We start from the raw sequence: 23184 nt of genomic DNA, 5'->3' as shown, positions 1-23184 counted from the left end.
AGTGTGATCTATAAGCAAAGCCTCAAGTGAGAATGCCTCAAAACCTGCAGGAGGTCATAAGTTCTTAGGCAGTTTGAACTATCAAAGCATGATTTGATTTTTTTTTTTTAAAAAAAAAAACAGACTAAAAATCTAGCAACCATGGCAAGATCAGAAAGGAATAGTAATGAAGTACAATTGAATTGAAAATAAGGAAAAAAGCAAATTATGAGGTAAGCAAATAGTAAAATTAAAAAAGAAGTGATAAAAAGCAGTGCTTAAATGGGCCACAATTTGAAGAATTTGGTGGAAAGCCAATTACTGCTATTTAATGGCCATGTTTCCAGGGGACTTCTAGCTAATCCATCTGGAGGAACATCTTGAGGGCTCCCTCAACATTTAAAGTTGATGGCACCATTTTAAAAGCCCAGGGGGCCCTTGTCCATTCACAGACCATACCATCCAAGTAGTATTTAGCTTCCAGCTGCCTGCAATTACTGCGAGTTCAATTCTCACCAGGCTCAAGGTTGACTCAGCCTTCTATCCTTTCTAAGGTAGGTAAAATGAGGACCCGATTTGTGGGGGCATAAGCTGACTTTGTATAAAATATACAAAAGTATGAAGGCTATTGCTTAACGCCTTGTAAGCCGCCCTGAGTCTCCGGAGAATGGCAGCATATAAATAAATAATAAAAAGTTATAATTATCACTGATTTATTAGCCTCTTCATTATCTTCTACACTACCTGGGTGTTTTTTCTCCCTATGCAAATGGAAGCACATCTCTGGAGCTACTCATTGACTTCATGGAATCCACCTGTGTCCAACGGGCATTTCTGGAAATGAAAGTAGTGCTGGATGCTTGGGCTTTGCCAGCTTTTGATTTTTTTGAAACCTAATATGCAAATACAGAGTTCTGGTCACTCTCTTGAGTAAAATCTCCAGAAGGTACACTTGTAGGATTTAAGCTATTTTTTCTTTTCTATATGAGGACTGCTTGGAGTATTTTGAACATTTTTCTCTATTTTACAGGATTTCCAGAAACAAATTCATCAAGGTGAATGAGCTGTTATTAGATATGTGTACCATATGTCTCTCCTACCTTTTTGACAATTCCAGATTTTTTTTTAAAGTGCTCTTGAAGCAAACAAGGCTAGTTACTTTGCCCAGTTGAGATAGCACCAAATGCATATATTTTCATTAAAGAAAACAAAGCTGGTTGATTTAGAGTTTATGAGAACCATAAATTGGGGGAACTTTGTCATTTATAGAAGGCAAACTGTTACATCACATTTGATTTGTTTATGGGATTTTTTATAAACCACATAAAGGGCTTTTTTTCCCCTTTATTTGGTGCATAGATTAAAATCATGAATCAGGATCAACACAATATTACAAACAATGTTATTAACCCATTTGAAAACTCATTTTATTTCACTGACACCACAAAACTCATCAAACAGTTGATTTTTAAATTTAAATCACATACACATAACTTGTTCTATAAATGTATTGGCTTTGACATTTCTAAGGCCTGTATTTTTGAATTCAATGTATGTGGCCAAAGTAAAAAGTTTAATTATGCAATACTGAAAACAAAAGTTTACATTAAACACTTGGAAATAAATTCACAGGTTCTCTCCAAACTAGCTGGGAAATCTTCCTCCCAACCCCCACACCATCCCAGATCAGACAAAAAGCATAACTGCATTTAAAAAAAAACCTCTTGCAGTATAAAATTGGGTTTCTCTCAAAATAGAAATATTTGAACCGCAGAAAAAACTGTATTTTTGGTTTTGTTGAGCTAGACTTACAGGTAGTTAAGCCTACACATACTACATTTTTGTCTGTGTTTGATATTTCAAAATAGCTTCATGATTTACTTGTCATCAGCTAATTTTGAGGAAACACTTTCCTCTTTAATACTATATGTGGAAAATATAACTTTTGCTGGAAATGTCAATGTTAGGCTGTTCCCAAATGTGTGTGATTCACTACAGATTCCTATATATATAATAAATCCAGCCCATTGTCCATGTTCACACCTTTCACTGACTATGATAACTCTTAACTAGTTTTCATTTAATTATGCCATCTGCTGGATTGTTTTCTTCCATACTAGCTGTGCCCACATCTGGTACTGTCAAGTGTTTGGATTGCAACTCCCAAAAATATGGTTCTTTTGATTAACTGTAATGCAACATTGTCTGAGGGACACCTCAGGATGACAGAGCTTAAATTTATCTTAGTTTAGATCTCTCAGATGAGATTCATCAGTTTTATCTCATTCTATGTAAGATAGGCAAAGCTCTGAACTATGGCTTGGTGAGTGGCTTGAACCCTGATTTTTGTTTTATTTGAAAATACATTTCCAGTTTCAAACACACATATTTCTCTGTCTCTTCAAATTACAGAAGTCAAACTGTGTTCTTTGCATCTTCTGAGTAAGGATTTAGAGTTTGGTCAATCTGTGATTAACACAGATCCGCTGGTTATTGCTTCATTTAACTGTAATCGCCCTATTCCTCCATCAAACAGAATGTGGTTCTGATCTCTATATTAGCTCCTCTTGTTTAATTTCTTCAAAATAATCTACTGAAACTATTATTAAGTTACTGTTAAGTCCCAGATAAGGAGAAGCAATCCCCAAGGTATTTAACTTAAAGGTTCTTGATATAGCAAAAAAACCAAACAAAACACAACCAAACATTAAAAAGACTGGATATATTGGTCTCCATGTTTTATAAAAACTACGTATAGAATAATAGTGGAAGCACCTTTGCTATAAATTTCTTTTGAACTCAACCCAGGGAAACTGATTCTGTGATATTACAGCAAAGAGCAGAAGGATTCTGTAACTTCAGAATTTGAAACAAAAAATGGATAGACATGAAGAAAGTAAAACATAACAAACAAGCAAAAAAGAACCAATTTAGACTAGCATCTATTTCAGAAGGCAGTATATTTATTCTTTGCTGCTGAGCACACGTGTGGCACTCAAGAAAAAATTTCCCTGACTTTAAGGTAGCTTATTTTGTATCTTAATTTAGGACACATCACTAAAACAAACCAATCCTGGATGCTAGAATTTGTAATTCGATATAAATTACCTTGAAGTCCTGGTTCAGATTCGTGCTAAAGTTGGTGTTAAATTCTTGTAAGAACATATCAATATTAAAAAAAAAAAAATCTTACAAATTCTTGTAAATCAATCACCAGCATCATTCAGTTATATTATTATTTGTAGCTAATACACTCAAATAATTTACCTACATTTATAAATCTTATTTATTATTATGTTCTAATATTGATTTTGGAACAGCTCAGGAAGAACAGATTGCATAGGGTCAGCAAAAATGTCGAGGCCTGAAAGAAGACATATAAACTCTAAATTCTAGAACCAATTCTAAAATTATAACATTAAATTAGAGAAAATGTACCACACAAATACACTATTGTTCCCCTTATCTTCTTATCTTCTTAAAGAAGATAAAACTTCATCAGTAAAAGCTCTTTAATGATTTAGTTATAGATATTTTTTGGCAGTTCATTGAAATCACCAATATTAATTTTGGAATATCCTATTGGACAATTTGCTATTTATTAAGTTGTGGAAGAATTTTTATCACATATTGAAAGAAATAAAACTAGAATTTCTAATTCCATTTTCATCCTAATAATCATTTTTGCTTAACAATATGTTTGTTTTTTAAATTAAGAGAAAAACAAAAAATGACTAGGAAGCAATGAGAAGCACTTACTGTGTATGTGTGTGTATTCCAATTATCTGTATGTACAATTCATAGACTACAGATCTCTCACAAGTGCATTGATTATGAATAATCTCCAAGAAAGTGTTTTACAGTTCCAATGTTTTAAAAACGATCTTAATTGTACATGTTTATACCAGCTCTGGATTTACACCATTTATAATCACACCAGTTCATCAATTTCTGGATAGGTACAAAAATTGTCAAAAAGAAAAGCAATTAAGTAAAAGACATATTAATTGAGGCACAGTGGTAGTTCAGTGTATTTACCAGGAAATGTGGAAAAACATAAAAAGACAGTCTAGAAAGCTGCATAGATATGATCACAATATGAAATACAAAGTCTAGTGGTTTTACTTGCTCTGTGTATTTGCACGTTGAACTTAGCACTTTGAAGAGCCCTGCAGTCACTCTAGTTTCAATAAGTCTAGGAAATGAATCTAAGTAAATGCTTTTTGGGTCAATAGATGGGACTTTTTATTTCTTGTACTACCTGGCCTTTTTCCATTACATGGAGGTTTTTCTCTTCCGGATTCTCCCTGAGCCATCTTCCTCTTGTTTTTGTGCACACAAATATATTTGGGCAGAGATGCAAATCACTCCTTTTTTCCAAATAAGAATACAAATTGTTTGGCCTGCACATCAATGGATTTTTGTCTCGGTCATCATTCACGCAAATGCAAAGATGGAACATGACTTTTTATATTGCGTGTGCCTGGAAAACAGATGTGTCCTTCGCATGAGCAGTCAGTTATGTTAGAACTCACTGTCAAAGGGACTGCTTTTATTAGTGATCCCAAGGATTTGGGCATTGTGGTTCTTGCTGCTAAGATGCAAACTGGTAACCTCATATGGCAGTCCATGTAGACAGCTGTAAAGAAAACCAATGAGATGCATATGGACAGTTGGAAGTGTTTCAAAAGCCACTATCTGGGTAAGCAGCCATGCCAGTTATAAATGGGAAAAAAACATTTTGTCCATTCAACTGGGTCATTAACTTCTTTCCTGCCTATATTCTAAAATAGATGTTTCAGGCCTTGGTCAAATACACATTCAACATTTTTAAGCGCCAAGTGACTTATTTCCTATCCCTATTTGAAGAAATGAAAAGGAACACGCTATCTCTAAGGCTTATCATATAGGCTGCCTGTGCAATAATACCATCACAGTTTAGTGACTTAAGGTCAGTATCAAAATGAAGGTTAGAAAGCACAACTGTAGTAAAGTTGTAAGAACAGGAAGTTGGGATTGATTTGGAACTCCTTCTCAATCACTCAGGGTCTATGCAAATAATAATTTTAAAAAAGCTTTTTTTTTTCTTCCTTTCTTCCTTTACAGGTTATCGACAATGTTCCAGGGGAGTACTTAGCAACGTGGTTAATGTACTTATTGGTGCCATGTGTGAATTGTGAAAGCAATAATCTTCTGTTTCTAACTTTCCTGCTGTTTAAGAATAAGAAGGCAAGCCCTGGCCTACACAGGACTGATATATCTTCTAGCTTTTCTTCAGTTAGCAGGATATTGCTTCTTCTTTTCTTTTCCTCTCCTCCATACAGCTACAGTTCTTCAGTGACACATCCGGGTTGTCATCTCTTTCTGGAAAGTAAAGGAAGGCATGAAAGATCAATAACCACCAATGTAGTAGACTATAAATCAACACACTCTTCTACTTTTCAAATTCCACAGCAGGCTTGTTTGTGTAAATTTCCAAAATTTTTACACCTGTTTATTCTCTCTAATGTTCAAGACCAATATGCATGGATGGCAATCATTTATTCTGGAAGATACCTCGCCTAAAAAGCTCTGGAAAATGCAAAATCCTCCTTCCATTTTGTCTAGAAGAACATATAAATACTTGGGAACGAGAAAATCTCTCCCCCACCCCACTTGTTTGTTTGCTTGTTTGAAGCCAATAGGCGAAGCTGATAGAAAGGGTAAACTGGAGGGAATTACAGACAGAACAGGAATTTCTGGATTTTGTTTGCCTTCCTGCTAAGTAGTTAACTGATATGTTCCATCAAAAGAAAAAGAAGTGCACACTAGAATAGGTGTGTTCATGTGTCTCTAGGGCAGGGTTCCCCAATCCCTAGCTCGCTACTGGGTCATGGCCGGTTGGAAACCAGCATGCAAAGCTTCATTTGTGTATGCGCAGGATTTAGACTGCACATGCAAAATCATTCCATACCCGCCATTGAAATCGCCAAAGCCACCACCTCTGGTCTGCAGAACCAAAAGATTGAGGATCCTGTTTTGGAGTATCTAAACTGAAACATTAGGATTACAGTGTAAGCCTTGATCCTTCAAGGCGGATTACAATTTATTTTTAGGATAATTGTGATTTGGAGGGAAGGTATCAGTAGGAGGAAGGGTTTAACCCCATCTTTTGGATTGCAATTTCTTTCCAAGCTGGTCTTCCCCTCCACCCCCATTCCCAGCAGATGGGCATTTTGAGACCTATTTTTTGTCAAGAGAAAAAAATTGGGGAATTTCAGAAGGGGGAAAAAATACAGATGGATGATTAAGACTGAATGTCTGTACATATAGTTACTTCTTCTATGCTATAGATTTTGCATACTGACATATGCAAAGATACAGCATAGAAGACCCTTTATTTTTGCCACAGAACGGCCTGCTAATGTATCACACATTTGAAAGCTTTGTTGTAATATGGTATATATCCATATGTATTCAGTTGTGTCATCACTCAAGTGCTTGGCCTTCAAATTAAATGTTTATCATAAAATCTGGCCCTTTTGATTTCTAACCCAATTTTACTTCATCCAAAATTAGGACTACCCTGTTTTCCCGAAAATAAGACATCCCCTGATAATAAGCCCAATCGGGCTTTTGAGCGCATGCGCTAAAATAAGCCTCCCCTCGAAAATAAGTCCTCCCCGAAAATATTTAAACGCAGAGCTGGAAATCAGGTAAGACGGCAAGAGGAGCCCCACCTTGCTCCACACGCCCCAAAATAATAAGACCTCCCCACAAATAAGGTCAAGTGCTTATTTTGGGGTTCAAAAAATATAAGACAGGGTCTTATTTTTGGGGAAACACTGTATATCTGAATGGCAAACATGGAAAAGAGGGAGAATGTAATAGTTTGAGCTACAGAGGCCAAAATGAAAAGATTGCGTAGGCTTGCAAATGTTTGCAATTCCAAAACCGAAGCAAATTTTTCCCCCTCCTTCTTTAAACAATTTAGTGCCTATAAAGGCACTAACAGCAGATTAATTTCTTGGCTATAGACACAAAGCTATTTATTAAGTGTGAAACAAGCCCGCCCACCCTTACATTTCAAGGTCTAGTACTGTACTGCAAAACGTCAACTTAATAGTTAGCCCATTTATTATGAAATCTACACTGCTGGCTTTTTCATAACAGTAAGTCTGAGCTTTTAACCATGCAGAGACATGAACAGATGGTTAAGTAAACATTAATGGAGAAATGCTAAATGTTTCACTTTAGTCAGATACTGCCTGGAAATTGAACTGAAGCTTATTTTTAATCCATGGAATGCTACAACTGAGGCTTCATGGAGAATTGAGGCAAGTCTCCATACAAACCGTAGGACAAGGTAGCTCCAACCCAGGGGTGAAATTCACTTACCTTCCCTACCGGTTCGCAAATGTGCGCATCATCCGTGCATGTTCAAAGCCTTCTGTGCATGCACAGAGACTGAAAATTGTTGCAAAAAAGGATCACGATGTCCGTGTGATGTCCAACCCCTTATACTCTTTGTTGAAAAGATAATCAACTTAGAATATATGTAGCAGAGTACAGAGTTGTAAATCTTTTTGCCATGGTCAAAAACATATAGCAGGAATGGGAAATATTATCTCTCGTGGCCAAAAGAGAAGGATGTTTGAAATTATAGTTTACCGACCATCTCTTTCAGTTACAAATCATACAGTAACAAATTCTCTGTCTATAAACCTTCTTCTAAAATCTTCAAAGCATTTGGAAGATATCCTATATCAACTGAAAGATAAAGAATTTGCTCATATCTATTTCAGAATTACTTTCACAATCATTACAGCTCTATCACTGTAGCGCTAAAGTGATTACGGTACTTGCCAGCCAACAAACGAAATTCTCAGGCCTAATTATTACAGACATTACGGCCAAGCTAAAATTTGAGTCAGGGACTTTCTCCCAATACAACTAATGTTCTTTAATTACAACACTATGTAGGCTGCCTTGGAGAACTGCTTAGTGATCCTGAAGATTATGTTTTCAATTTCACATACCATGTCATGGAAAGCCTTCTCCATGCCTTGGTTTTCCCTATAATCACAAAATATTTCATATCCTTTATTGTTAAGAGTTTTCATTCTAGCAATACATGATACGAAATATTTTAATGTAATTATGTAATGGCAACTCTAAGCCAATCAAATGTCACATATCTACAGTAAGTTTTGAAATATGGTAATTAGCATAAAAACTACAAAGAAAGAAACATACAATCTGATCTTCAACATCTTAATTCAACACCCGTGGCAAATTTTCTTCCTTTTGTTTTCTTTCATAGAAAATCACCCCCTGAAATGCTAGAGAATCTGCCTGCCCATAGTTTCAAAGCCACTGCATTCCTCGCACAACAGTTATGGAGAGAAGAGGAACGTGTGCCTGTGGGTCCTAAATACCTTCTGCTACTAACTAGTATACAGGTAGTCCTTGACTTACAACCCCAACTGAGCCCAAAATTTCTTAAGACAGCTCTTAAGTGAATTTTGTCCCGTTTTACAACCGTCCTTCCCACAGTTGTTAAGTGAACCACTGCAGTTATTAAGTTAGTAACACGGTTGTTAAGTGAATCTGGCTTCCCCATTGACTTTGCTTGTCAGAAGGTTGCAAAAGGGGAACATGTGACCTTGGGACACCTCATCACCGCACGACTCCAGAACGCTGCAACTGTCATAAATACATGCAACAGTTGTAAGCATAAAAAAATTATCATGTCACTTTTTTCAAGGCTGTTGTAACTTCGGTCATTAAACAAATTGTTGTTAAGTCAAGGACTACCTTTATGTGCACACTCTAAACATGATCAGAAGTGTGGTGAGATGGAATCAGGGGTGGGTTCTAAATTTTTTTACTACCGGTTATGTGGGCGTGGCTTATTTTGTGGGCGTGGCTTGGTGGGGGTAATGTGACTGGGTGGGCATGGCCAACTTTTTTTTTTTACTTTTTAAAGCATTTTTTCTACATCCTTGAGAGGTTGTAAAAAAAAATGCTTTTAAAAGACTCTGACGATCCCAGCTGAGCCGCATGATCATCAGAAATTTTTTTTTTACTTTTAGAAGCATTTTTTTCGGCCGAAGAGGTTGTAGAAAAAATGCTTTTAAAAGTTAAAAAAAAAAAAAAGCCTCTGATGAGGTGGGCGGGATAAGTGAGCGGCGACCAGGCCGGGGACCGGTTCGGGGGCGTGGCCAGCCAATGTTATTACCAGTTCTCCGAACTACTACAAATTTTTACTACCGGTTCTTGCGAACTGGTGCGAACCGGGAGCAACCCACCACTGCATGGAATGTCTATAAGTGAAGAGCAGGCTCTCATAAAGATTTATTTTCCTGCAAGAAGCACTACAAGAAGACACTAATGACAGTAGGCCAACAACTCAGCAGTGAGTAGGAAATAATATCCGATCAAATCTCAAGGCCAGATGGAGTACCCAACGTATTACTAAAATGGCAGCTCTATCTTTAATTACTTGCCAGGCAACAAAAGTAGGCTATAAATAAAATAAACCCTGAAATTCTCAGGCCCAAATGTTTGCCTGGGCCTGAGAATTTAACAGATTGCCTGAACTTTCAGATTCAAATATAAAGTTTCAAAGTACGGACCGAGCATACACATTCAGTTTACATTCTCAGGCTTTCTGGAATGATAAAATGTCCACAAACAAGGGGATATTGTTTAAAGTTTTTCTTTCATCAAATATATGAAGTTAACTGCTCAAATAGTTTGGCAACAAAGTAAATATGACTTAAATTACTGTAATTACAGATAACCAAGCAACCTTTAATCTAATACAATCTGCAGAATGCAACATGCAATTTAAAGCTGATTGAGTTAAAACCTAAAATACTCACACGAGGGGAATTTCTTCTGTTTTCGCCATATTTCATTTAAGATGATATGTAGATTTTTTTTTTTACACTGATATATAAGAAATTCTGATTCTTCTTGAGTTTGAAAATAAAATAAATTATTTGACTTTAATACAATCAGTTCAGTTCTGGAATGACTACCTATTCCACGGCTAATTAAATTTAGTCACAGAGAGGTAAAAAGGATCCTAAGAATATTAACAGAAAGTATCCAAAGTTAACAAAGGGAAGTGATAAGATCACATTAATTTTATCACTTGATGCAAAACGCCTGTACAGGCCCAGTACAGGTAGTCCTCAATTTACAACAGTTCATTTAGTGACCGTTCAAAGTTACAACGGCACTGAAAAAAGTGGCTTATGACCATTTTTCATATTTATGACTGTTGCAGCATCCCCATGGTCATGTGATCAAAATTCAGTTGCTTGGCAACTGATTCATATTTATGACGGGTGCACTGCTCCAGGGTCATCTGATCACCTTTTGCGATCTTCTGACAAGCAAAGTCAATGGAGACACCAGATTCATTTAATAACCGTGTTACCAACTTAACATCTGCAGAAATTCACTTAACAATTGTGGCAAGAATGGTCATAAAATGGGATAAAACTCACTTAACAAATAGCAGAAATTTGGGCTCAAAGACTATCTGTAAATTCTGCTAAACAGAAATGAGGCAACAGAACACAACAGCCAAACAAATATAATTACAGAAACTTAAAATACTTTAGCATGTTATGTTATGCAAGATAGCAGATTTGTATAAGCTCTATAAGGTAGAAAATTACTTTATACTGTACTATGAAAGACAATTGATCTGTCTTGTCCAGGATCTTGTTCTCACTACAAAGCTCTCTACTAGCTGGAAGTCCTATCAATTTTGCTATCCAGGATCCTTTAAGGATGATAATTTGCTGCATTCTAGATAATTGTCTTAGTTGTGAATTCGTAGCATCAGAGACCATCCTTAGCTGTAAAGAATTATATCACAATGGGGTAGGCCAGGATGAGTTTGGTAAAACCAAATGAAAAAAATATAAATAAATATTGCAAAAATTACTTACACACACAAACACAGTTTTTTTTAAAAGACAGCCAGTAATTAATCTGACTTTCTTCATATTATGAAAACTTGCAAGACAGTTTTAAAATCTTTCCAAAATGTGTGATTTTTTTTTCTTATTAGAGAGTGCGTGAACATATAGAGACACAATTTAAGCAGAAGAATCAGATAAATATAAGGGGAAAAAAATCTGAGGGTTTTTTTAAAAATGCCTGAACAGAGATAAAATACTTACCAAAGGTTCTAGTTCCTTACGGTCTATGAGGTTGAGCTCTGTGACAAAATAATAAAAGTGCTTGTAACAGGTATTGACGTGGGCCTCAGCCCCCATGATTATGATGCGGTCAAAGTGATGAATGTAAACGTGTACAAACACCCGAAATAGCCTGCACAGGATCTTTTTGCAGATCTGGAGGAAGTTTTTGGGGAATGGTACACCTGTGAATAGAGATGATTGACATTTTGTTAGCTGAAAGTATAATATTTTTCAGGATGTTTCTACTAAATGAACTTGAACCTATTATATGTATCCAAGTTTTTTCCAAGTGAATATACTGGCTCTGAATTGTTTCCAAACGAAAGCTGAAAAATATTTACAACATGATATTTTCAGTGCTAGGGGAATATTGATTTATTCTTGCAGGAATCAAATTAATTTCCTCTCTTCCTTCTTCCCTTCCTCCCACCCTCTCTCTATTATGGTCACCCATGTCATACAATATTGTATACCTTTTAATGCATAAGAATAGATTTTGTTGGTGGTTGTTGTTTTAAATCAGTCTTTTTCCCAGAATGGTAGCTTTTCTGTTGGCTTTCTGAGTATTGGTTATTTCTCTCTGTGATTTTAATTTCATGATAGTAACAACATTCACCACTAACAAACACAACAAAAATCTGCAACAATCCAAAAGAGTTTACTGCAACAGCATAGCATAAGCATAAAACAGAATTTTTGAAAATCACATTTATCTGACAATATTTATAGACCATCCCAAATTGACTAACTCTGGGTAATAACATGAGTAAATCAACATCTCTATAATTAAATTTATCACCATATTTTCCATCATACTGCTTGGTAAACACGCAGAGGAGATGGACCTTACTTCCTCTTTCAGCAAATATTTTATTTTATTTCATATTTTTTATCCCACCTTTATTATTTATACAAATAATTCAAGATGGTAAAGATATCCAGCACACACACCTCCTATTTTCCCCACGACAATCACCCTATGAGGTGGGTTGGGCTGAGAGTGACTGGCCCAAAGTCACCCGGCTGGCTGTCATGGCTAAGGTGCGACTTGAACTCATGGTCTCTGGCCTTCTAGCCTAATCACTAGATTAAACTCACTCTCATATGCTACAGCACTGGATAGAAGTGGTTCAGAACTGATCAAACTGGGATTGAGGCAAAGTGAGTACCGTATTTTTCGGAGTATAAGATGCACCGGAATATAAAATGCACTTTAGTTATTGGGGAGGAAAATAAGAAAAAAGCTGATTGGCAGGTGGATCAGCCTCCCGAAATACGCCCAATCAGCTGTTCCCAGAGGTGAATTTTAGCAACAGGTTCCTTGGTTGTGAGCTCTGTGCCTTGCTGTTTTTTCTGTCTCTGAAACTTCTGAAACTCTGTTTCAGAAAAAACTTTTTTTTCCTGCCTCTAAAAGCCTCCGAAACAGAGCTTCAGAAAAAAAGCCTCTGAAGTTCTGTTTGGGGGCTTCTTTTCTGAACCTCTGTTTCTGATGCTTTTTTTCAGCCTCTGAAATCTCAGTTTGAGAAGCTGGGCAGGGCTACATTCAGAGTATAAGACGCACCCAGATTTTCACCCCCTTTTTTTGGGGGGGAAAGGTGTGTCTTATATTCCGAAAAATACGGTAAGTGCTTTACTTCTGCTAACTAAATCACATTGCTTCCGCAGCGCTAATCCCTTCACTTTCCATTCACACGGGCTTAATATGGAGGTAGGGGGAAGTTACATGGCCAATGATTTTTATCTTGTTTCCCTGATGGATAAAAATAATCTGTTTGGCACTGCTTCAATAGCTTTTCCTCCAGTATAAATAAAAGGTAAGATACTGAAACATGCTGAGGTAAATATTAATTTTGAGCAATCAACATATAGGAGCAGGATCTCTTCTAGCTCCCTGAGCACTGAGTGAGCAGTGGTCTGATCTTTTCTAATTTAATTTGCCTATCAGATACTGTATAGAAAAGCATAAAAAATAAATCATAGAATATAAAATATAGTTAAAAACCAGAAAGCACAATATAAGATCCATAAATAAGAATATCATATAATACATCAATAAATTGTTTTAGTAATTCAAATTCCAAAAGCCATTCATAATATTATTATCAGTGCCTGACTTATACATATGGGAGAGATTGTTCCTTCAGGTTAGTAATGTTGAATCTGTTTTTCAGATTTATGTCAGAGCACACAGGTGTTTTGCTAAGACTGCAATGGTAGCCTGAAGAATTTTAGATTACATTTAGGGTGCTCTGACATATAAATTTGAAAAAGAGATTGAACATTACCTTGAAGGCTCAGGAAGGAATCATACAGCCACATTCTGAATGCAATGAACAGTAATCTTTGTTTTTTTCTAATGGGTAGTTCCACCAAAATATAATAATCTAGGAAGGAAGTAACCACTACATAGGTAATGTAACCAGAATTGGCTTTTCTGGAAAGTGACACTGATGGCAAGTAATTCATAATTGCAAATATGCACTCTGTGTTGATTTGACATTTGAAGAACAGCGCTGGATCAAAGAAAATCCACCAAACTAAGTAGGTTTCTTCAAGAGAAGAGAAGCTGCATTAAGTGCAGATGTAGTCCCATTCATATGAATAAAGTTTCCCCCAACTACCAAAGTCATAGTATCTTGTCTGGATTCAGTTTAAGCCTGTTACATTTCATCCAGTCTGCAATATGGCCCTAGTAGCAGTCCACCAAAGAACCAACAGACATGATAAACATGGAAAAGAGAAACATGTCATCCACACAGAGGTGGCATCCAGCCTGACATCCCCTGATGACTTTTCCCAGTGGCTTCATATTGACATGCAGAGAGGACTATCATTTGATATCTGCCCTAAATGTAGGAGTGGAATTATGACAAAGTTATGCCTTCAGGCTCAATTCTCTTAAGTGGACAGAAGGATATTGTAATTGATTGTAAAAACGTTGCCGGAAGATCCCAGGGGCTTCTTTTGCCTTTCTGATAATTAAAAATAAAAATATAGGTTGGATATTTCAGCAAGATAGTGATTCAAAACCTCCAAAATGAAGTTTTTAACCCAAAAGGCTATGTTGGACTAATGCACATACATTATGTCTCGTCTCATATAGGCAAAAGCCAAGAAAGAATGACCCACAGACCTTAGAACGAAAGCAATTAAGCAAATTTTTATTTATAAAAATAATACTAATAAAAGCAATACAGGTAGTCACAGATTACAACCACAATTGAGCCCAAAATTTATGTTGCTAAGTGAAACATTTGTTAAGTGAGTTTGCCCCGTTTTGCGACCTTTCTTGCCAAAGTTCTTAAGTGACTCATTGAATTTGTCAAGTTAGTAACATGGTTGTTAAGTGAATCTGGCTTCCCCCACTGACTGTTGCTTGTCAGAAGGTCGTAAAAGCTAATCACATGACTCCAGGACACTGCAACCATCATAAATATGAGTCAGTTGCAAAGCATCTGAATTTTGATCATGTAACCATGGGGATGCTGCAGTGGTCATAAATGTGAAAAATGGTCATAGGTCATTTTGTTTCAGTGCTGTCGTAACTTTGAAGGGTCACTAAATGAACTGTTGTAAATCAAGGACTACCTGTATACTTAGACAGGGGAGCTGTGGCATGACTTATATTCAACTTTAGGGGTTCTTAGTATACATATAAATAGCCCTGGGGATCCCCATCCCATCTGACACAGAGAACGAACCTCTGGATTATCGATCACAATGCTGACATTTGGCTTTTTATATCAGCAAAAACATGTGGGAACGAGGAAATAATACTTGCTCCCTATTTTGACTGAGGAAATTGATTAGGGGGAACAGGAAGATGGTTACATAACTAGCCAGAGGAAGAGGTCAATTAAGTTGTTAGAAGGAGAGTGGTGATCTAGTTAGTAAGTGGAAAGGCTAAAAGGGACTAGCCACAAGCTCATTATTGGTACTTTGCAGCACGGGTCAAAGAGTCAGCATGGGTTCCTTGGGGAAAACAGGAAAGCAGCAAGAAGAGGTTAGGCTGGCCATGCAAGAGTTCACGTGCAGAATTGTGTATCGGAGTTGTAATCCAATACATTTAGAAAGCTACCATTTAGAAAGCTACCTTGAATGCATACTCCATGGAAGGTAGATAACAAAATTTTTTTAACATGGTCTTCTTACTGTAGGGTTATTACTGTAGGGTAAGATTATTTCAGATACCGTGTTTCCCCGAAAATAAGACTGGGTCTTATATTAATTTTTGCTCCAAAAGATGCATTAGAGCTTATTTTCCAGCTAGGTCTTATTTTCAGGGGAATATGGTACTAAATGTGTTGTCTGGCTCAGGATCTTAACTAGGTTTGAAGTCTATAGATACCCTGAGGATACAGATAAACCTCCAAGTGTTTCAACGACCCTCTAAAAGGATGCAAATGAACAGCTGTCTGCAAGGAATATAAATCCTTCCATTCCCCTCTATCTTGTCAGAGCTGAAAAAGCTTCTTGGATGAAAAGCAAAACATCTTCAAAGACAAAACAAGAAAGTCCAGTTGCCTCCTGAAAAAGCAGCTTTGGGTTAACTGGATTTGATTTTGGGGGACAGGGCTTATATTACAAGCATCCTGAAAAATCAAGCTAGGTCTTATTTTCTGGTTGGGTATTTAAATGATTTGACTTATAAAGACAGAAACACCTAACATATTGTAAAAGAAGAAATAATTTTACAGGCAGACGATTAAAGCATTAAATTAGCTCTCAAAGCAGTAATTATTAAAGAAGAAATAAAAAGAGGATTTGGGGAAAAAATTGTACTAGTAGCTACTTGCTTAAATAGAGCAAAGGAATGTATTACTAGATGAATGATTTGGCTCTGGTTCAAGCAGTGTTACCGATTCATCTCCTGAATAAAGGAGTATAATAGAACAAACTCTGTAAATTGGCTCTAAGTTGGGTTCTTTTAGATTGCCATTTATATTTACAAGTAGCCCACCATTACAGTAGTGGCCAAAATTGTGGAAACCTTTTGGGAAAAGTGTATTTTCCAAAACTAGCTAATAACATCACTTTTTTTTTTTTTTTGGAATAGTACATAAAATTATATATCAATGGAAAGATAATTTAATCAAAAACGTAATGCAATAACTTTTATGAAGGATTTGTTATTAGAATAGCAGTTGCAGAATAAAGAAGAAAAGTGAAACACGTAGAAAAAAATGAGATATAAAAAATTATCACGTCAGTTAATACTTAGTTAGGTAACTTTTAGCATGAGTTACGGCCTTACAACGGCCATGGAGTGAACCAAGTCTTTTAGTTCTGCAGCTGTTATAATGTGAAACCAAGACTGAATGATTGCTTCTATTAACTGGGTTTTATTGCTGGGTTGCTTCTGACTAACAAGTTTCTTTAGTCGGCTCTATAGATTTTCAATTGGGTTAAGGTCTGGGCTATTCCCGGACCATTACAGCAGTCTTACAACTCTAACCTTGCAAAAATAATGGGTGGACCTGGAAGGATCCTTAAGGTCATCTTCATCTGAAGAACACAATAATCCTTATAAAACATTTGTATAACTAAGGCAGGTTGTTCCATAAACAGCTTTCTGTTGTGCGGGACTGGACTGTAATTCCCGCTATTCTATTCATTACTGTAGCATCTGGAAATCATGGGCAAAAATTACTTATTTTCATGAAGGAAGACTGAACTAAGCTATATGGCCACTTAATTTCAGTTATGTTTATGTTTATGTTTATTGTATTTGTATACCACCCTTCTCCCGAAGGACTCCGGGCGGTGAACAGCCAGCAGATAAAATAAAGAAAATACAAAATTTAAAACAATATTAAAATCCAATTAAATTAATTTGGCCCACAGTTAAAACACCCCTATATTAAAACCCATAATTTAACAATTTAAAATTAAAGCAATTTAAAAAGTTAGGTCAGGTCAGCCCAGCTTGATGAAGCAGAAACATTTTTAAGGCACGGTGGAAAGTGCGCAGATCCTGGATCTGCCGTATCTCCGGGGGCAACTCGTTCCAGAGGGTAGGTGCCCCCACAGAGAAGGTTCTCCCCCTGGGGGCTGCCAGCTGACATTGTTTGGCCGATGGCACCCTAAGGAGCCCCTCTCTGTGGGAGCATACTGGTCGGTGGGAGGCTACCGGTGGCAGAAGGCGGTCTTATAAATACCTGGGTCCTAAGCCATGGAGCGCTATAAAGGTGGTAACCAATACCTTGAAGCGCACCTGGAAGACCACTGGGAGCCAGTGCAGCTCACGCAGGAGAGGTGTTACATGGGAGCGCTGAGTCGCCCCCATCACCACCTACGCGGCCGCATTCTGGACCAGTTGGAGCCTCCGGGTGCTCCTCAAGGGGAGCCTCATGTAGAGAACATTACAGTAGTCCAAGCGGGACGTGACGAGGGCATGAGTGACCGTGCGTAAGGCATCCCGATCCAGAAAGGGACGCAACTGGTGGATCAGGCGAACCTGATAAAAAGCCCCCCTGGCCACAGCCGTCATATGCTCTTCGAAAGACAGCCGTGTATCCAGGAGGACACCCAAGTTGCGAGCCCTCTCTGTGGGGGCCAACGACTCGCCCCCAAAAGTCAGTGATGGTACCAACTGACTATATCGGGATGCCGGAAGCCACAGCCACTCAGTCTTGGACGGGTTGAGCCTGAGCCTGTTTCTCCCCATCCAGATCCGCACAGCCTCCAGGCACCGGGACATCACATCAAGGGCATCGTTGGGGTGGTCCGGGGTGGGGATGTACAGCTGAGTATCATCAGCGTACAGGTGACACTTCACCCCGAAACCACAGATGATCTCACCCAGCGGCTTCACATAAATGTTGAACAGAAGGGGCGAGAGAACCGACCCTTGCGGCACCCCACACAAAATTATCATATGGAGTGCTCAACAATCCAGAAAGTAAGCAGAAAACAAGTTGAAGTGTTTCATAAGTGTCTGAAGTTTGAGAGATGATATATACTGTGGAAGCCGAATTAATCATTTCCATCAAGGAAATACTGAATTACCTCAGGATCTATGTAAAAGCAGCTATCATGGGAAGCACACATCCTGATAGTCACAATGCCTTGTTTGCAGGGCATATTGTGAGATGTGTTTCTAATATAGCCGAGTTTTACAACTGCAGTTGGCTTGGACCTCATTAGGTTTTGAGCTATATATTGAAGGCTGCTGGGATTTTTAAGGTTTATGGCACAGATTTTTAAGACAAAAATCTGTGCCTTAAGCATTTGCAAGGCTTTAGTTATCCATTTGGCTTCTTAAAACCTCTAAGCACTATAAATCTACCAATAGGCCAAAATGATTGGCTCTTAGGGAGGTACTACAGTTCACAAGAGTCTGATGAGTTGCATTTTTGCATTTTTCATTCAGTGATTTTCAAACTGGGCTCTGTGGAACTCCAATAGATAATCTGTCACACAGCCTTTGCAAATTTGTCCAGTAGAGATCACTAACTACCTCTAATTCACCAGTGGACCCTGATAATAATTAATAAATGTTTATTTAGTGGTCCACAATTGGAAAAGTTTGAGAAAACACTCATCAAGAAGCAATCAGATTGGGGAAAACTGTTTTATACATATATTAGTTTTATGCACAGAGACATAAAGCTCTGTGCTTAGCACTTTATTCAATAATCAACACAGGAGAGCATTTCTATTTTTTTTTCTCTTCAAAGCAAGAGTTCAAGGAGAAAAGTAGAGAAGAGAAAGGAAAACAGACTCCCTTGATGAGAGATTATACCACTGCAGAATTAGTTTGGAAACAAATTTAAGCTTACATTGCAATGTTGAATACGCAAGCTTGAAGAAAATTCCAAACACAATTGGTGAATTTCAAGAATGGAAGCTAACACATTCTCTTCCCTTTTTCATAAGCCACAGTTTGAAAAGGACTCCTTATAGTTGCCCCTTGGGAACCTTCTGCCCCGAAAAACAGAGCAAGCTTCCAAACCAGATGTTTCGATTTATCTCAGCAAGTTAATAAAGGAAGTATCTGTCCTGAATGCCAAAACAAACAACTCCAGTGATGCAGGACTCAGTTTCTCCTAAAATAATGCAACAGCTGCAAATGGTTAGGTAAAGTGGACTACCTATTAATTATCTGCAACTTTCCAGATGCTGAAGCTTCTGCAATGGTCCAATTGAAAAAAAAAATGGAAAACAGGCTAGTGTTGTAATATAATCTGCGTACACACACCAATCTGTTTTATATGAAAATTATTATGACTAGCAGAATGCTGCCTCAATACTATTCAAATTAATCTAGCTGCTAGCCCATTAGCAATAGCAATAGCACTTAGACTTATGTACTGCTTCACAGTGCTTTACAGCCCTCTCTAAGCGGTTTACAGAGTCAGCATATTTCCCCCAACAATTTGGGTCCTCATTTTACCCACCTCGAAAGGATGGAAGCTGAGTCAACCTTGAACCTGGTGAGATTTGAACTGCCAAATTGCAGTCAGCTGGCAATCAGCAGAAGTAGCCTGCAGTATTGCACTCTAAAGGTAAAGGTTTCCCCTATCCAGTTGTGTCTGACTCTAGGGGGCAGTGCTGATCTCCATTTCTTAGCTGTGGGAGCCAGCTAAGAATGTCTTATCTGAAGACATTTCTGTGGTCATGTGGCCAGCATGACTATATGCTGAAGTGCACAGAATGCTACATACTCAAATAGAATTGTGGACTAACAAGATAGCAAGTTGAAAAAGGCCATTTTACCAAATTTCAGAATATCTGAAGGGAACTAAATTCAGATTTCTTGTACCATAGCCTAAACAGAAAGAAATGGTATACAAAATATAACACAAGACATGTTTTATTTCATAACCATAGGACCATATTAAGGTTGCCCAGGCATTGCTGCCGAAACATATTTGTTAAGTTGCACTCAGGGAACAATAGATGATTAGACTCAGAAATTGTTCTGAGAGCAAGTTTAATCTAGTGGTTAAGGTATCAGGCTAGAAACCAGGATACTGAGTTCTAGTCTCACCTTAGGCATGAAAACCAGCTTGGTGACTTTGGGCCAATCACTGTCTCTCAGTCCAATGTATCAGACAGGGTTGCTGTTATGGATAAAATATCTTGAGAGCCAAACATCTTGCTCTCATGAGGACTTCGAATTTGAGGTTTGAATTTGACACGTGGCCCCGTTGTGAACCGGTAGTAAAGGTAAGTAGAACCCACCCCTGAAACACTTCTTCCATTACCAGTTAACCTCTGAAAAATGCTACCGAGAATATTATACCTTCACAAAATGCAAGCTTCGTGTCCCTGATATACATGAATAGCTGTAGTTTACCTCACAGGAACCCATAATTTCACTTTTGCCTATTACAACATGTGATGTGGTTACCTTGCCCATTACATAACTTGATCCTACCGTTTTAGGTTTTACTAATAACATCACCTTAAAATGCTAAGTCCTGACAACAAGAAAAATTGAGGGAATTAAGGTGGTACAGATCTACAGGGATACTGTGGCCTTCTAATTTCCTAGCAAAAAATGCCACACATTTTTTCTTAAAAATGTCTTATTTGCTTTGCAAATCTGTTAACTAAAACATGTAATTGCCTTTTGTGGACAAGTGTTACACCGTTAGTTGTAATACATACCACTGTTGCAAAGGACAGACTAGGAAACAACACAACTTTGAAGCAAGGCAGCAAAATCTTTCATTTTACTTATATATGTTTATTGCTTTAAATCAGATGTTCAGGGGGTATTTTGGTTATGGCCTATATTAAGCCAGATGCATGGCAGGTTTTGACACCTGGAATGGAGTTACAGCACTACAGGACAAGTGGCTTAATTAATTTTTTGGCAGTTGGGTTGATAGAAGAAGGCAGAATGGAATAAGTCATATCTAGAAGGCTACATGCGATAAGGCAAACTAATAAGCAGGCAATCATGAACAAAACCTCTCAAATTTTACATAAAGAAATCAGATCCCCAGCATAGCCTAAAAATGGGAGGGGGGGGATTAGGCACTCTGACTGTGCAATGCCTTTAGATTCAAAAAAGGTACTTCAGAGTACCGGGGAATAACCAACAGGGACTCTTGAAAGTTGCCACTCTGAGCCATCTTTTTGGAATTTAATCTGAAGCATTGCACAGACTGATTTAGCATATTTATAAGCTATTAGCAAAAACAAGTGGATCATTCAGTTAGCAGGCATTCCAGAGAGAATATGTTCCTCAGTGGCTTACTTAAGGATCTCCTTAAATGAGATTTGTGCAGCCTAGCCAATCAGATTTCAAAACTGACAGGCGAAATACACTTACTTGTAAGATGCTGATCCCTTGGATTTTACATCTGTAAGCAAATGTTCTATAAGGTAGTATTCAAAATCATCTACTTATAGTACACAATACCAGTGTATTACAATTACACAATTACCTGTGGAGGCATAAAGGGCTCTCAGTACATGATACATTCTTCATGAACAATAGACTGTTGTTGCAAATAATTTTGTAACCAGTTGCTTTGTTTAACACAAAAGGTACAACATTCTTGTGTAGCACAGCTTGCCAAGAGACGTCAGGTCAAACAAACTTGAATGGGTACTCTTATAAAGTTTCCATTGTTCAATTACTACAAAATAGGTTTAGCATTACATTCCTAATGTGCACATTCCATCATTATCCCCAACCACTGACTGAGATATCAAACAATTCTGTTCACATTTATTTTTCATCTAGTTGCAGATATTCATAGATACTAGGACAATACTAAAAGCCACAGTAATATTGATCAGACTGGGCAGATGGAAATGAAGAGTTTGGAATGAATTCTGGGCCGATATCGGAATTCAAAATTGTCCTTCTCCACACTACAGCTGTGTGTGTGTGTGTGTGTGTGTGTGTGTACCATAGTGTACCAAAAGTCAAGCCCCACATACAATTTAAATTATGGTACATTAAATGTTCAAATTGGTTGCCATTTTCTTCCAAACACTTCCTTACTCATTTGATGATGATCTTTGAACATTCCTAAGGGCAATAAGGTTTTATCTGAAGTGAATGAATGAATGAATGAATGAATGAATGAATGAATAAATAAATAAATAAATAAATAAATATATAAGATACTGTGGTTGGTACACCCTGAATATATAATTTACAGGTTCCTGAATTGTTTCAGAATCACAATAGCTCAGGCTGACATAGAAAACAAGAATATGCTCACAGTAAGAAATGAAAATTAACCCATCTTCCCACATAATATGAGCAGATTCAGAGCTTCAGTTTTATAGGAGGATATCCAGTGGTGGGATTGAAATAATTTAACAACCGGTTCTCTGCCCTAATGACCAGTTGGGTGGGCGTGGCCATGGTGGGCGTGGCCAGGGGGTGTGACAGGCAGCACTCTGTCTAGGAGTGCTAGGAGGCCTCCCTGCACTTACCTGAAAGCCAAAATGGGGCGCATGGGGATGCCTGGAAGGGGCGGGGCCAGCCAGCAATTTAGCTACTGGTGCACCGAAACCAGCCCGAACCAGTTGAATCCCATCACTGAGGATATCCCACTGAAATATATGCAACTATTCTTAAGTAATAGCCTAGTAAGTAATTTTAGCTTTTATGAAGCGATTTTGTAAAGCTACAATAGAACTTAAAACAGATTTAATTTCCTTAAAATGTTTCTTGGCAGTTTATCCTATTTAAGCAGTTTACTCAATTGAGGCACTTGTTATATGGATTATTTATCATTACATTTTGCTGTTTCTAGAGTTCCTTGTTTATTAATTAACAGAATGCACCAAAAATTCTGTGGAATATGTTGACAAACCACCACAAAATATCATATGCACTGGAAAGAACTTTGAGAAACTGAGGGCATATGACAGCTGTTCTGCATCAACTTGTTAAGATTATCTTATCCATTTGCACAATAAAATGAAAGCTTTTTTCAAGGATTGAGCAAATAGTAATATGTACCAGTAATAAAAGGCAAACATCAACTAGCATCTTATAAATGCTGATTTTTCTTCTCTCACTTTT

At 37.5% G+C, this 23184-nt stretch overlaps 1 protein-coding gene across 1 annotated transcript in view; it reads right to left on the bottom strand.

Annotated features, from left to right (window-relative positions):
• Positions 1-4004: 4004 nt before the first annotated feature.
• MOB3B (MOB kinase activator 3B) overlaps positions 4005-23184 on the bottom strand; it is a 43262-nt gene continuing 24082 nt past the window's right edge. The window contains exons 2-3 of the mRNA XM_070935509.1: positions 11163-11365; positions 4005-5343 (exon numbers count right to left, since the gene is read on the bottom strand). Of these exons, the coding sequence (XP_070791610.1) occupies positions 5314-5343; positions 11163-11365 (233 nt within the window). The 3' untranslated portion in view covers positions 4005-5313. The remainder of the gene's footprint in view (positions 5344-11162; positions 11366-23184) is intronic.

The sequence above is a fragment of the Pituophis catenifer genome, unplaced genomic scaffold (assembly GCF_029215685.1).
Source record: "Pituophis catenifer annectens isolate HBS135680 unplaced genomic scaffold, rPitCat1.0.hap2 SCAF_2, whole genome shotgun sequence".
NCBI classification, from domain to species: domain Eukaryota; kingdom Metazoa; phylum Chordata; class Lepidosauria; order Squamata; family Colubridae; genus Pituophis; species Pituophis catenifer.
The sequence above is the reverse complement of the archived record's forward strand: the minus strand, read 5'-3'. Positions and strand labels throughout refer to the sequence as shown.